Source organism: Notothenia rossii (assembly GCF_949606895.1).
Source record: "Notothenia rossii genome assembly, chromosome: 2".
Taxonomy (NCBI): Eukaryota; Metazoa; Chordata; class Actinopteri; order Perciformes; family Nototheniidae; genus Notothenia; species Notothenia rossii.
Window position 1 is genome coordinate 72,273,226 of NC_136904.1, and position 15,631 is coordinate 72,288,856.

Sequence of the window (15,631 nt, forward strand, 5' to 3'; positions counted from 1 at the left end):
TCCCTCTACTCAACCACCTCACCTCAGCATGGAGAAGGAGATCTCCATATTCAGCTGACAGTTCCTCAAGAAAAACTTTGAAGCTCCTGTGTTGCTTTGCCTTCGCTCGGATAGAGTTTATTATTTGTATCACAGGTTTCATGACGTGATTGAAGTCCATAACTTTGGCACAAAGTGCTTCTTGGTGAATGATGCAATGGTAACTCAGGAAACGTGGGAAATATGGATCTGACTTACAATTTGCGATAAAACCGTTGTGGCGACCTCTCATAGCCGGGGCTCCATCAGTTGTTATGGATACAAGCTTCTCCATTTGCACGCCTTTATTTATGAAATAATTCTTAATAGAATTATACACGTCCACACCTCTTGTTGTTGTTTTGAGTGGAAGCAGTGTCAGAAATTCCTCTTTCGCCGTAAAATCCTCAAACACCATCCGGATGAACACAGACAGCTGAGCTGTGTCGCTCGCATCCACCGACTCGTCGCACTGTATGGAGAACCACTTGCACCTGACCATGTCCCGCTCCAACTGTCCCATGGCATCCACTGACAGCGCCGACACTCTCCTCGCCACAGTGTTGTTTCCCAGTTGCACATCGTCAATGGCAGACATTATCTCCGACTTGCTCTTGTGGTCTCTGAACAAAGTCTCTGCCATAACAGACATCGCTCCCTTAAGAACACCGCCATCAGTGAAAGCTTTTTTGTTCTTTGCCAAATACTGAGCGACTCGGAACGATGCTTCTGTCGCTAGGCTAGCTTTCTTGGCAGGCTTCGTGAACAATGACTGCTGCCTTTGTAGCGTAGCTTTTAATTGTTGTACCTTCTCAACGCGAAGGCAACTGCCGGCGGGATACTCCTTTGAAAAGTTTTCGTGAAGTTTTGTGAAGTGCCGCTCGACATTTCCCTTCTTCCCCACCGCAACACTCGAGCCACAAATTAAACACACACACTTGTCTTTGATGCTCGTAAATAAAAATTCATGTTCCCACTCGTCATGAAAGTAGTATATTTTAGATTTCTTCTTTGACGGACCTTCCTCAGTTGTCATGACTGCATCTTACATCTCTTTTTCTCTATCTTTCTTACTCTCAAAATATACTACATAAATAAATATGTCTCAACATGTCAACTGCACTTTAGCGCCCTCTGGTGAGCTACTCGGAAAACCTCCGCGAGCTACTGGTAGCTCGCGATCGACGTGTTGGCAACCCCTGGTCTAAAGCATTTGTTATTTTCATTTCCCCCCTCTCATATTCAGTGTGGACGGATTGAGACAGCGTGGTGTCCAGAAAACTGCAGACTTCAGCGAGAAACCTCCGTGTGATGGACGTCCTGTCTGTTTGGCCCGGAGAGGACTGAGGGTCTTTCCTCAGCGAGGGGGACCAGGCCTGATGGAGGAGCCCATGCTGGGCAAAGCTGATACCAACTGCACAGGCCTAGTCTGTCACTTTGACTAAATGTGTTTACTTGTACATTTAATAGTTTTACACCTTCTGTCCATATGTGCTTTTTATTTAAAACATGTTTGATTAAGTTTTGGTTGACATTTCAATAAATTGTATTTGCACTCCTTTTGTCCATTATTCTTACTGAAAATGTTAAGATTACACATTCACATCTGACTGAAGATTGGCCTCATTTATTTGTGACGTTGCAAACTCTGCGGTACAAGGAACAAGTGATGTGAAGCTCATAAAGCGAGGCAAATAGAAATAATTAGCTGATGGAGTGTAGATGTGGAAATAGGTGCATTCGATCAGCTGACTGTTTTTATAATAAAAGTAGTTTCTTAGTGTACTGGTCTTAAAATCTCATAGCATCAGCTTTTAATGTTCCTCTTGGATGTTCTTCTTGACCCTCAGAGAAGGAGAAAATGTCGTGTCTTTCAGGCATGTCCTTTCCTAACAAACATTACAGGAAACATAAAACATATTATTGCAGCGTGTTATTTATGAAAGCGGTGTGTTTGTGTGTTTAGGGGCTGTAGATATAATTATTTTGTAATTGTAATGTTTTTTTTTTATTTCAACAGTGAGCTACAAAGACAATCAGATTATGAATGAACAGTATGAAGTTCATCAACATTGAAATATATGTTATTATCAAAATAATATTTAACTGTTATCAAAACGTAGTGCAACTGTAGAAGCTTGCTCTGTTGTCTCTGTGCTGCCCCTTTAAGAGGCCCTGCAAAGGGTTTTGGGTTTTGCACTGTGTCCATAAATGCTTGCCGTAGTTTCCTGTTTCTGGCTGTCTATGGAGCACATGGGTTGTTTCCTGTCAACTAAATCCTTGCTCAAATCCTAGGGTCTTTATGTCTGTAAGTACCATTCCATATATTGTCCGTGTATACTTAGTTGCACATTTAAATTGATTATATGCAAACATGAAGAACAATGAATGATGCTAAACTTGTTAGCCTGTGAACAGCAGTGGAAATGTTTGTAGCATTTATGCTAACAGATTTCACAGCATTTAACTATTATTTCACAATAAAATACTGCAATCAAAATCCTCTGTAATATCACATCAAATGTTGTAATATCACAACAACATTGTACAAATTGCAAGGATTTCATAGCATTTAAGAGTATCATATTACAGAGACATATTGTAATCAAAAGCCCCTCACAACAAAATATCTATAAAACAGTAGAATTGGATTTCACATGATTTAACTATTATTTCACAGTAAAGCAATGTACTCAAAATCATCTTAGCACAACCATGAGATAGATATATATATATATAGATAGATAGATCTATCTATATCTATATCTATCTATATCTATATCTATATATATCTATATATATATATATATATATATATATATATATATATAAAGAGCACAACTCATTACTGTAAAATTTGAATTGTGCACCATTGCACATGTGCAGAATAGACTATTCAAACCGGCGTGTGTCCTGGCAACCCTGTCTCCTAAAAATTACATTCCCACAGGACTAAACTGCATTCTCAATTACGTTTAGCTAGAAATGTATTTTTGCAACGATTCCAGGGATGCCTGACTTGAATTTCTAGCACCAGGGAAAGTGGAAAAAGTGCCCCAAATCAGCGTCTTAAATTTACCCAGGGCCTAGTGCTTGGCTTTCGGCATGAACATTCAGGAAACTCCCCTGAGCATTTTAGTAAATATCTCAACTTTGGAGAGGACATCCGAGAGGAGTTGGGGGACAAACGACACATCAAATCACATCTCCAAGCCAAAGCTAACTAGAATACTCTTGACTGCCTAGCATGCGGGGAAATTGGCATGCTCTATCACCACAAGAGCGAGAGTGAAAGCGGCTTAACGGAAGGCTTTTTCTCGTTTTAAGCCGTAACGTTTGACATTCGGAGCAGCAGAGGGATGAATCGGCATGTACTCTTTGAGACGATTCCAACGACACCAAGCTCAAAGCTGTCGGACCTTCCTTTGTGCCGCCTAGAGTATTGAGAGCCATGAAAACATGGCCTTTAGCCTTAGTTTGCGACCTGGTTGAAGGTCACAGCGGCCCCAAATTTTGCAAGCGGGTTCCACACAAGTTAAGCAACATACTCTCAAAGTCTCGGAGCGCCAAGCACCTTTTTTCCAATTTTCTCTCCCTCCCTCACCAAAGGGTGTCCAATCCTTAGCTCTAGACAGGATTTTATGAGAGTTTGACATTAGATTGAAAAAAATATTCTGGGTGGGTTACGGTTCCCGTATTTCAGATACCTTATCTGGACCCTATTTAGAGTCCCCTGGTGAAAAAATTATCTTTCCAGCCCTTTCCAAAGTCAGGTTATTAAAGATGAAAGATTATTCAACAAAACATTTCAATAACGTGCTTTAACCACTAGGTGTCCCTATTTACCAATTGGATCAAATATATAAGTCAGCCGAATTAGTGTTGAGAAAGTTGAAGATCACGTGACATACACGCCAGAAAAAACATAATTTCCGGGTATTTGTCAACCGTAGGTGTCACGTTTGAAGGGACGAAACGGAACGTCATCGCTCGAACGGCCAATGATATCGCGCTTTGAGGAACCCAAAGCCTCCTGACAGAGATGCCTCGATCCTTTCGAAAATTTGCACGGAGGCAACAGTCAAGGTGAACATCTGTGAGTTTCTCCAAGGCGGTTACCATCGGTAATCAGCAAGTAAGTACTGCCCATAATGTGGAGTAGTGGTGGATATTATGTGCTTTCGATTGCAAACGCCAGTGGAGTAGTGTCGTTTTGGTTTCTACATGGTAGCGAATAGATAGCTAGCGTTAGCTAGTAACATTAGCTTGATAGCAGCCATGTCCACCTTCAAGCAGGTGGCCTTAACGTTAGCCTAGCTAGTGCTAGCCAGCGCCGTATATGGCTATGGTAGATGGCTCTGGTGCTAGCCAGCCAACTGTTGCTGACTGTTCCATTTGTTGGCAGAAGGCTTATGCTGTATTCGAATGAAAGAGCGAACAATGAATACTTTAACAGGTAAGACTGGCATAATTGCCATTGGTATAAGCTAGTTAGCTTAGCATTGCTGCTAAGTTTGTATTCTGAAGCCATGGTCTAACTAACTTACTAGTAGGTTAGCTGATGTTAGCTAGCTAATGAATGTTTCTTGTGCTAGGTGGTTGGTGGTTTCATGACATTGTCTAATCAAATTAGGCCTAATCTAAATCGGTGTCAAAGTTGGTAACGTTAGTTGCTCTTATGTTCTTAATGAATTCGTCACGGACCCTATTGCACATTCGTGTCACCACGTGTCATAGGGCTAGAACAAACGACTAATTTGATAATCGATTAATGAAACGATTAATCGATTATTCGGATCGTTAAGGTTTTAACTGTACTACTACTTATATCAATACTGCTTATCGATCCGGTCCTTTTAACGATAGTATTAACGGTTCTTTTGACAAGAAATAAGGTAAAACTAAACAAATTGTGAACAAAACTAACATTGCTTTTTATTTTTAATTAAATGCATAATATCTCACATCAAAAGAAACAACAATGTTTTAACAAATAATATTAAATAATGTGATGACAGAACTGTAAACAGAATAGCTGAAACTTTAACAAAAAACTCAGTTACCTCTAATCATTAACCTATGTTTTTATAACTTGAGTTAACTCTGTGTGTTGCTGCTAGCATACATAACACCTGACGTGGAAACGTTACTCGTGGACGGGGCTACAGAGCTACTAGAAAGACAGTCGAACCCGGTGCATTCCTCCGTCTGAATGTGGTGCACTTTTGCTAAATGTTTAGACAAATTGCTCGTTTTACCGCCTTTATATGATAAACTGTTATTGCACTTTTGGTAACGAGCATTGTCCACATCGAGACGGCTAAAGTTTAACCACACCTCGGAGCGCGTTCTCTCCGCCATCTCCTGCGTGTGTGTGTAAACTGCCCCGCCCCCTCGCAAGCAGGCGGGGGAGAGATCTCTCGTCTGAATTGGGAAGATCGAAAATACAGTATAGACGCATTTTGTAGTCATATTGCATATTAGAAACTGAGTTGGAGACACTAAGACTGCGATATAATGTTTATGTAGCAATAATACATATGACATATGTTTTAAATGTCTCCTGTACCGATAAAAAAGAGCGATAACGTTGGAGCTTAACGGGGTGTAGAACACATGTGATGACGTCACCAACGAATCGACGACTGAATTAGTTGCCAACTAATTTGGTAATCGATTAAGTCGATACCCCTAGTGTCTTGGCTTTTCAGAATATTAAACTTGTGCTCTCTCCTGACAGACTGAGAGGCTGATAACCTCAGCTCAGTGACGTAAAGGCACACCTTTTATATCATCATTATAGTTTTTAAAAAAAATAAGAGACTAAATGAAAAACAGGTATAAAATACTATATGACATTAACACAACAGTTGTTAAAAATAACAAGAATACAGTTTAAAAGGGGAGTGATTTGTAAGGTATACATAAAGAAAAATAAAATCTGTTTACAGTTCTGTTTCATATGGGTGTTGAGAGATGTATCCATAGATCTCTTGTTGCTCTGAGACACAGAGTTCAACATTTTATGACTGAGCATGCTGCTCTCAAAACATGCTCAGACATAAAAAGTTGAACTCTTTTTTTTAGCCTCATTGTAGCTAGGGCTGCAACGATTAGTCGACATAATCGACGACGTCGATCATAAAAATTCGTCGACGCGGAATTTTAGTGTCGACGCGTCGTATAAAAACAATCAGAGAGCCGGTAACGTTAATTCAAAACTGCGCAAATGTTCATTTGTAACTGCAATGCACTACAGGAAGTGCTGGGGGCAGTATACTCTCCATTGTCTGCCATGACTGCATTCTGTACTAACAACAAAGAAGAAAGAATACGAACGATGGCGGAAAGGAGAGAGAATGAGGGTGATGAAGAGCTCAAAAAAGCGAGACCGAGAGTTTCGAAAGTGTGGGAGTATTTCACAGACGACAAGCCAAAGAAGTCAGTGAAATGCAGAATTTGTAAAGGGGAATTGGCATTCCACGGCAGCACTACAGTGATGCACGAGCATTTAAAACGCAAGCACCCTGGAACCGTGAGGACTGCTACTTTGGATCATGGGTAAGTTTGAGCAAGTTAGCCATAGTCATGTTTACGTTAGCTTACATGTTGGAAAACAGAACGTCTCATGGTTAATGCTTGCTAAGCAAACGCTATGTCAGTTATGTTGAGGCTGCGTGTCCACCAACGAGCTGCTAAACAGCGCCAAGCTTACAGCGTAGTAGAGCACACTAGAGCTTTATGGACGCTGTAATTAATTCCAAACTTAAAATAATAATTAACAAGGGTCTGCGAAATGACAAGAATAAAATGCGATTGAATTGATCCTGGGACTGGACAACAGGGTGACATTCACAGGTGTGCAGACTTGAGGTAGAACATGCACTGGAGCCCGGAAAAGGAGCCGTGCCCACAGGAAGCAGAGATGGAGGGTGTGACAGAAATAATCGTTAGATTAGTCGACTAATCGAAAAAATAATCGACCGATTAGTCGACTACCAAAATAATCGTTAGTTGCAGCCCTAATTGTAGCTTGTGGCTTACTTAGAGTTTAAGCCTTGCCTAGCAAGCAAAGTTTCAATCACTCGATACTTTCATCAACACTACTCTGGATGATAAAGGATTACCAAACTCTCTCTCCCTCTTCACAATGTTTACAGGTTCGCAGTGTTTATAGGTTTGAAATGTTTATAGGTTATTGCAATGCGTAATGTTATTTCTCTGAAAACAAACATTTATCTTTTATTTCTATACTATTCTAGCCTAAATTAGCTTCTACTTTTACCTGCATTTTGTACACTGTCCTGTTTTGCACTTTTCCTGTCTTGTCCCTGCACCCTGTCCAATGTTGTCTTTATGTCAGTACCTACCAGCAACACATTTCTAGTATGTTGTAAAACTACATGGCGAATAAACAGATATTGTATCTTGTATCTTCCTCTAGGCCTACTGATTGCCTGCCTGGTGTTGACCAACGCGACGAGGTGTATTGCCTAAATCCTAAATCCAATCCACGGATTGCTTCCTAGTTGGAGGTAGGCCTAGTATGCAACACAGACCGTAGTTTATAGACTGTGCATAACTGCAGTCCCCAGCTCCAGTGCTTCCCTCCATGAAGTACTGAAGCTCAGACATTTGTTACCTGTACAGCACACCTGAGATTAATCACTTCATCCAATACTGTTTGACAGTACATTTGTGAGCTTACCTCTCTTGCTTCCCTGTGGTGGTTTTTTACTGCCTCTATTCCAGATTTGACATCCTGGTGTGCGTGCGCCTCGAGGAAATTGCTAGTGACTGTTCGAGTGTTGTTGCAGCTAAGGTAGTTAACATTTCGATATGATTGTGTGACTGCGGTCTCGTCTAAATGGGATGCTCAACTACCTGACTGAATGGCTACACCTTTACAACATGCTCATGTTCATAATCTGCATACAAACTGAAAAATTCCTTTTGTTGGTTGCCTTTGTAATTTCTCCTTTCTCTGGTCTCCTTTTTTCTAGGTCATCAGAGAGGCCAACCATCCTCTTCAGTGTCAGGCAGCCAGGCTAACCATCCTCTTCAGTGTCAGGCAGCCAGGCTAACCGTCCTGTTCATTGTCAGGCAGATTGAATTATGTTTGGGTAGGTAACTAGTTACTACGCACAACAATGTTCCACTGTAAATATATTGGATGTCAGCATGTGTCTGAGAAGGTGCATAACTTTGTTCAGCACACAAAGCTGCACAGTAATGCCCCCAATTTTCACTATCAGTGTGGGGTGCCTGACTGCTCACGGAGGTACAGAAAACACACAGCACTGAAATTGCATATATATAGGCTGCATAAGTACTACCTGCAAGCCGCTCGGCCTATACCGCCTGACATATCAGCTCTACCACCTGACACATCCTTGAAATGTGTGCTTGAGGCTTGTGCATTTAAGTGTGACACTTTAGCCTCTCTTATTAAGCATTTGAAGACACACGTAAGGGGAGGAATGGAAACTAGATGCCCATTTGCACGAGCGCAACCCAACCAGAGTCATGTGCCACAGCATCGTCCAATTAATAGTCAGGAGCCACCCAAAAAGCTTTTTGCTGACATTAGCAGGCGAGGTGAAGTTGTTGGAGATGGATGCCCCTCTCTTCTCCAACAAGTTAAAACTAGAGTGGAATATAAAACTAGGAACAACACTGGCTCGACGCCGACGAAGCCGAGAGGGAAGAAGGAACACTGGAGTGGCAGGAGAGTCCAGATTGACGAGAGGTCCTGTCGACCAATACGGGTATGTGTAGGGGTGGACAAAATATAGATATTGCAATTATTGTACGTTGAAGGTTTTGAAGGTTACAGTAATAATAATTCCTTGCTTTTACATAGCTCTTTTAAGGATACCCAGTGCTTTACGATGGTCTTCTCATTCACACACTGAGAAGCGGCGAACATACAGCGCCAGTGTCCTCTCCATTCACACTCACACACTAATGGCGATCAACAACCATGCAAGGCACTGACACGACCCGTTGGGAGCAATTAGGGGTTAAAGGGGCACTGCCATGCTAGACTAACTTAGGTTATTTGAATTGAATGTTTAAATTATGTTTGTAGATTTTGTATAATCGCCGTCAGTGTAACTGTGTCCATGATAATTGAAATGTTCCCACTCCAAAACCAGTCCAAATGATCGGCCCCAATAGTATTGATTTAACCTATGATTCCTATCCCTAGGTGTGTGAGGTGGTGCCCAGCAGACTTACCAGAGGGGGAGACCGAGGCAACGTTGGAGGATTCAAAAAGGGATCTGCGGAACATCTACTCAGGTATGCAATCTACTTTATTTTTGGTGAATTGACACCTAAATAAACATCCCACATTAAGCAAAAAGGCCACCTTAATATTCAGAATGAGTAATGATGAGAGCATGAAATTAAAGGTTTGACACTCAACATTTCCCAGAGGTCGGGACATTGAATTTAATTGTTGTTACTTGGGTACTCTCAAACATGTATTTGTATGTCTGTACACAGAGGAAGGGATGGGTGGGGCAGAGAGAGCAGAACCTCTGATGGTGAGGACCTACGTCATTCTGCGGAGGTACCTCAACAGAATGCCTGCTCCAGCGATGTTGGAGGTCAAAGAGGAACGGCCTTTTCTCTTTTCTCAGAGAGGGCTTTTTTCCCACTTTGGCCTCCTGACGGACGTCAACATCCTTCAGAAGCTCCAAGAGGCCCTGGGTCAGAGAGGACAGACCATCCTGCATTTCTGCCAGAAACTGGACAACCCGAAGATCAGGGAAGTTCTGGCCAGCTATGATCCAGAGGGTTCGGAGAAGGCTGCCTGCATCTTGCAGCTCCTTATGGTCTACTTTAAGGAGCCTACGGAGAAACTGATGCTCGAAGTTGATGTACGTTATTTTTTATTTATTTAAAATGCTAAACGAGTGATTACATTAGGGGCGACTGAAGCTCAGTTGGTAGAGCTGGTCTTTCATCGACCGTACGGTTGGTGGTTCGAATCCTTGCTCTGACTGTCCGCATGTCGGAAGTATCCTTGAGCAAGACACTTAACCCCCAAGTTGCTCCAAATGGGCCGAGCTGATCTGTGTTGAGCTGTAGTGCGCGGATTAGCTGTTGCCTTAGCATCACCCAGGCGGGGGCTGCACATTGGTTTGCGGACGTCCATTTGTAAGCGCTTTGGGTGTCTTGAAAAGCGCTATATAAATGCAAATAATTATTATTAGACCATTTATTATGTTCTGATTTACCTCTGACCAATGAACGATCTTCATCCTTGCATAATGTTAAATCTATGCTATTGTGTGTTACTTTGTTACAGACCTGTTCCACTGCTGCTGATGTAGTCAATACTGCAGCACTCCCAAGCACCCCCTGCTTGATTATTCAAGGTAATGTAATGTTCAGGGATGGGATTTTTCCTGTTTATACAGGGTTTCCTGCTTTTCTGACCTGAATGGCTAGACTTCACTGCTGCTTTTATTCTTATTATATAATTTCACTTAGGACATCCCTGTTCTGCTCCACCATCGATGAGGGATTGGATACTGAATGGTTACTCTAAAGAGCTTAAGTGTTCCTTTGCATCGAGGGGAGAATCTGACTGAAGGCCTTCCATCTCTCCTGCACTCCATTCAAGTCCAGTCTGTGAAACGACACTTACGATACTCTGACGCCACATGTTTCAGCGATTCGCGTTAGTTAAAATCTCTAGCCTGTTTAAATGATTCAGGGGTCTGACGAGTTGACATGTTCTCGTTCCAGCTGGGCTCGTAACCATCTACCCATAGAGGAATGAGGTTAAACCGTCTAGCCATAAAGGCAGAGGGAGGAGGGCTAGGGAGTTGCTTTGTCGTTCAGCCAGATTCTCCTATCTGCACAGGGACCTTTGATGCTTTTACATTGACTGTTAAGTAGCCTACCTCACTGATGGTGGAGTAGAAAAGAGCTGTCCACCTGAAGTGGAGGGTTCTGTGTAATGTCCTTGCATGCTCTGCACTGTATATTTTCCTGCTATTTGGTCCTTGGCCAATCATGAATGTTACTCGGATCTGGTATTGACATCTCTAGCTCAAGTATTATTTTTGTTTTGATTGATTCTAGGAATGTACCTATCCACAATAACGCATGACGGGGTATCTGTTCATTTCAGGTGACACAATGAAGCCTTCTGGGTGGATGCTATCCATCGAGGGACAAGTGGTAATGGGCCCACACCCATTTCTTTTGCATGGGGTAGCTGCTTTATTCAGCAGCTACTATGTCTTCAACCTCGAATATCCCGTTGGATCATGCACACTGGAGTTCATCCAAAGGTATTGTAACACTCAAACACATGATCAATGTCATCAGTAAGACTTATCATGCAAAGTTGTGTTTCACTATCTGGCTGTAAGTCTATGCCTTTCTACAGAGGCCACAAAGTAGATTAAATGCTTTGAGTATGGAGCCTGGAACCAATTATGCGAATTGGGACCACACCATCACTTGATGTTGCTGGGCTATCTTGTTAAAAAATTGACATCATGGTTTAATTCACATTTATAGTATGGCTTCAAAATTCAGATAAGTAAGTAAACCTTATGCTAGAGGTACCTGAGGCACTCTGCTAGGCTACAAATAATGTTATTGTGAGAGGATGATCCAACAGGTTTGGACTAGTAACAGGGTGTCCGCGGGGTCTTAAAAAGTATTAAAGTTGATAAATCAATTTAGCGAAAATTAAGGCTATTAAAAAGTATTAAACGACATTTTCCAAGGTATTAAGAAGGTTCACAGCAACGACAACATGAAACACCCTTTAATTTACTGAAACGACATGTCGGGAAACCCCACAAGGCGGCCCCATGCAGAGCGCGCCGTAAAATGCTGCTTATTATTTTAAATTTCGTTGCCTTGCTCCGCTCTGTGTGGGGGGGGGGGAACTAAACGACTACGGTAACGATCCCAAGGTGGGTAGACCGGCATACGCAACACTCTGGGGGTCCAACGGCTCCGTGTGTGCCCTATATGATCATTTTCTGTTAACGATGAAATAGCCCGCCGACCTCTCCCGACCTCTCCTGCTGCTGCTGGGCAGTCAGAAGAGAGGGAGGAAAAGAGAGGCAGTCACCGTTTATTAAATATTATTATATTATTATACAGAGAACAGTCGTTATCAATTTATTTTAAAGCTCAATAAATAACAAAGAAGACCTGACCGGCACTTTCCAAATTTTGTACGGAAGATTTAAACTTTAACGGACATGTTGAACGGCGGAACATTTCTTTTACGGAAACTCTACCGCACGGTCCCCTTGTTCCTTGGAAGAGGCGGAGAGGTGGGTGTTTTTCATCTGCTGGTGGACTGCCTGAGAGATACAGCAGGAGAACACGCCGTCCACCGCGGAGAATAAACAGAAGGGCAACCATGGCAACCATGCTCCGGGGTCTTCTTCGCTGCTTTTGGTGTATTTCGGGCGGCAGCAGCGCCACTTACAGGCCTGACATATGTACTACATCGTTTCCAGCATTTCCAGCGGTCTAGTGTGAACGGACATGTTAATGAATCGAATGCGTGTGAACGGAAGCCTTTTTTGCGCTTTCGTATGCGTTTTACTGTATGCGTCCTTGTGGGGCCGGGGTCTAAGCCAAACTATATCCGGTCACAGAGATCTGCTATTTTAAAGTAAAGTCAACACATATAGACCCTAAATATAGTCTATATTAAGAACGAGAAAAGTCTTAACATATATGGGCCAGGGCTTAGCCCCGGACAGCCCCAGCCCAATTTAACCCCTGGGTATTTCTGAGGGAGCTCCTATATGGCGTTACCCTGCTGAAGCTCACCAAAGTTTAACATATTTTGATAATTGTTTTGTTTATTGGTCAAATACTGGTTTCTAATGGTTTGAGGAGTTTTACTGGAATGAAAGAGCACACAGTCTACAGAAGCAGAAAAGCAGCATACTGCATTAAACCTGACCTTCACAGAGAGGTTGAAGTTCATGTGGAAAGGAGGCTTCAGTAGTCTGTCTGCACTCTTTTTAATTTTGCTATCTTACAATCAATATAGTAAAGTGTGTTGCCAATGTAACCGGTTAGAACTCAAAGTTGCGATGAGGTCTTAAAATGTATGGAAAGGGTCTTAAAAGGTATTAAATTTGACTTCAGGATTCCTGCATATACCCTGAGTAACAGTCGGTGTGGGAAAAGACACAGGTGAACACCTTGATAAATGCTGCCTGCAATACATGAGTCTAATTAAAACTGAAACTTATCTTTGCTTATTAACAGGTGCTTCTTGGGCATCAACACGGAGAAAGGCTCCAAGGCAAAGAAGCAAAGCTCCATTAACCCTCACGTGAGCACCCTTCACCGGAAGCTGATAGACTTTGAATGGACTGCATGGTGTGCGGGGATAAGTCCAGTGGGAAGCATTACGGTCAGTTCACCTGCGAGGGATTATTTGTTTAAAGGATCCGTTAAGGGTTAATCTGTTTTTTATGGATGGTTTAGGTGAACTAGTTCATGTTCCTGTTTGTTTACACTGTTGTTTATTTTGTCAATAAATATGCTAGTGGGCTTCCATTGATTTTACCTCATTTGTGCGTTTGGTGTTGTTTTTAAAAATTGTACAATAAGATTACGTGCATTTTTGTAGTGCAGCTCCAGTACTTCCAGGAGGAAGCTCACTTTGGTTTCCTGTTAAACTTGGACAGGAAACCATTGTATGAGCTTCCTCCAGGAAGTACTGGAGTTGGGGCTTACAGTTATGCACATGTATCATTGTAAATTGACAGTAAATTACTGGCTACTCCTGCATTACTTTCACAGTACACATTGTAAATTCACAGTACATTTCTGGCTACTCCTGCATTACTTTCACAGTACACATTGTAAATTGACAGTAAATTACTGGCTACTCCTGCATTACTTTCACAGTACACATTGTAAATTCACAGTAAATTACTGGCTACTCCTGCATTACTTTCACAGTACACATTGTAAATTCACAGTAAATTACTGGCTACTCCTGCATTACTTTCACAATAGAAATGTAAAAGTACAGGCCCTTGTTGTAATGCATGTACAACTAAATTATGTAATTCCCCAGTAACATACTGTAATATCACAGTAATTGAAGCTGTGAAGTTACAGTATACAGTTGTACCTTTACAACAATGCATTGTAATATCATGGATGTGAAATTACAATACATTGCTGTGAAGACATTCACAGTAAATTGCTCTGAACCTTACTGTGAAAGTCATGCAACAAGTTGCCAGGTAATTATTGTGAATTCACAGTGGATATTTTTACAGTGTATATCAGTGTATTAAAGTCAATACTTCATTCATTTAAACCAATATCTTTCTTGATTCTTTGTACAGTATGAAAAAAAGAGTCTTTGTACCTGAGCTGAAGTTCACTGCTGTGAGGAGTCCAGTTCTGTCTCTCACTCTCTGGTCCAGCCTGTCTGCATCACCTGGACAGCTTAAACAAACAGATATATATGTAAAGTACCATGTGTACAAACAATATAACTGATTCTCTTCTGTTGAACATGTTGGATTGTGTATTGTCAGGGTCCTTTTTATTTTACTGTAACTTTGGAAGTTGTGTTACCAATGCTTACTGTTTATTTGATACCCATTTGGTAATGCAATTAATAAAAACAACAAGGTTTGGGTTCGTTCTTCAGATGACTATGACATTAACGTGTAAGCTCAATAATGAACTCCAGCTCAACCAACCATATTGTAATATCTAAGTAATCATCTTGAAATATGACATTAATAAATTGTAATATACACACCTTATTGTGAGGTTGATTTCACATACACTACTACTTCGACATTAGCTTGTCTACATACTTGAGCATAGCCAATTTAAATTAACCTTAGTGATGCATACAGTTTCTACCTACATAATAAAATATCTCTAAGTTACAAGGATGACCTTATTTTATCAACCTCAAACAGAAGCTGTTTGTTCAACAGTATTATCCCACTTTACACGTAACACTTCTCCATTTCGTTTGAACCTTTATACAGTCTACGATTAGCATCGTTAGCACCGATGTAGCTACCACTCGCTTACATGCTAACCCAAGCCTTAACATTCATTACGTCGATTAAAATCATTAACACATAAATAAAAGCACTCAAATTTCACTTACCGCAAAACCGCATTCATGCACCGTCTGTTTTAACCGCAGAGCGAGTCACAATAGCCCGATATATAAGCATGAAGAACAAACAACCACGGCCGGCTTCAAGTTGTGTTTCCTGGATGAACTGACGAGGCAGAGTCCCTGTAGCTAGCTTCACGGAGCAGCTAGCAGAGAGACAAGAAGCTAGCAGTAGCAGTCACTTCACAGAGCCGTCACTCAATGTGACCACGCCCTAATTTATGCAAAAACTTTAAGACCTAATATAAATAAAAGGGTCGTGTAAGAAAACAATTCACTCAGATCCAAAATCATGAAGGTGGAATCTAACTATATCGATAATAAAATGTATGGAGCCAGGGGTAGAAACAAGTTTTTTTCTGCTGTAAAATTGGGCATTTTAACACGGGGGTCTATGGAAATTGCTCCTTTCTGCAGTCATCGCCTATCGGCCAATATATGAAC

General features: G+C 41.5%; 1 protein-coding gene across 8 annotated transcripts in view; it reads left to right on the plus strand.

Moving 5' to 3' along the window:
• Positions 1–15,053, plus strand: part of LOC307030123 (uncharacterized protein) — a 36,821-nt gene extending 21,768 nt beyond the window's left edge. The window contains exons 1-11 of one of the 8 annotated variants that reach the window (XM_079666358.1): positions 1,903–2,326; positions 3,972–4,474; positions 7,463–7,553; positions 7,771–7,840; positions 8,022–8,141; positions 9,230–9,321; positions 9,529–9,569; positions 9,717–9,905; positions 10,337–10,406; positions 11,168–11,330; positions 13,291–13,598. In XM_079666358.1, the coding sequence (XP_079522484.1) occupies positions 8,134–8,141; positions 9,230–9,321; positions 9,529–9,569; positions 9,717–9,905; positions 10,337–10,406; positions 11,168–11,330; positions 13,291–13,489 (762 nt within the window). In that variant the 5' untranslated portion in view covers positions 1,903–2,326; positions 3,972–4,474; positions 7,463–7,553; positions 7,771–7,840; positions 8,022–8,133 and the 3' untranslated portion in view covers positions 13,490–13,598. The other 7 variants (XM_079666359.1, XM_079666360.1, XR_013805545.1 and 4 more) reach the window with 7 other exon arrangements.
• The last annotated feature ends 578 nt before the right edge of the window (positions 15,054–15,631 follow it).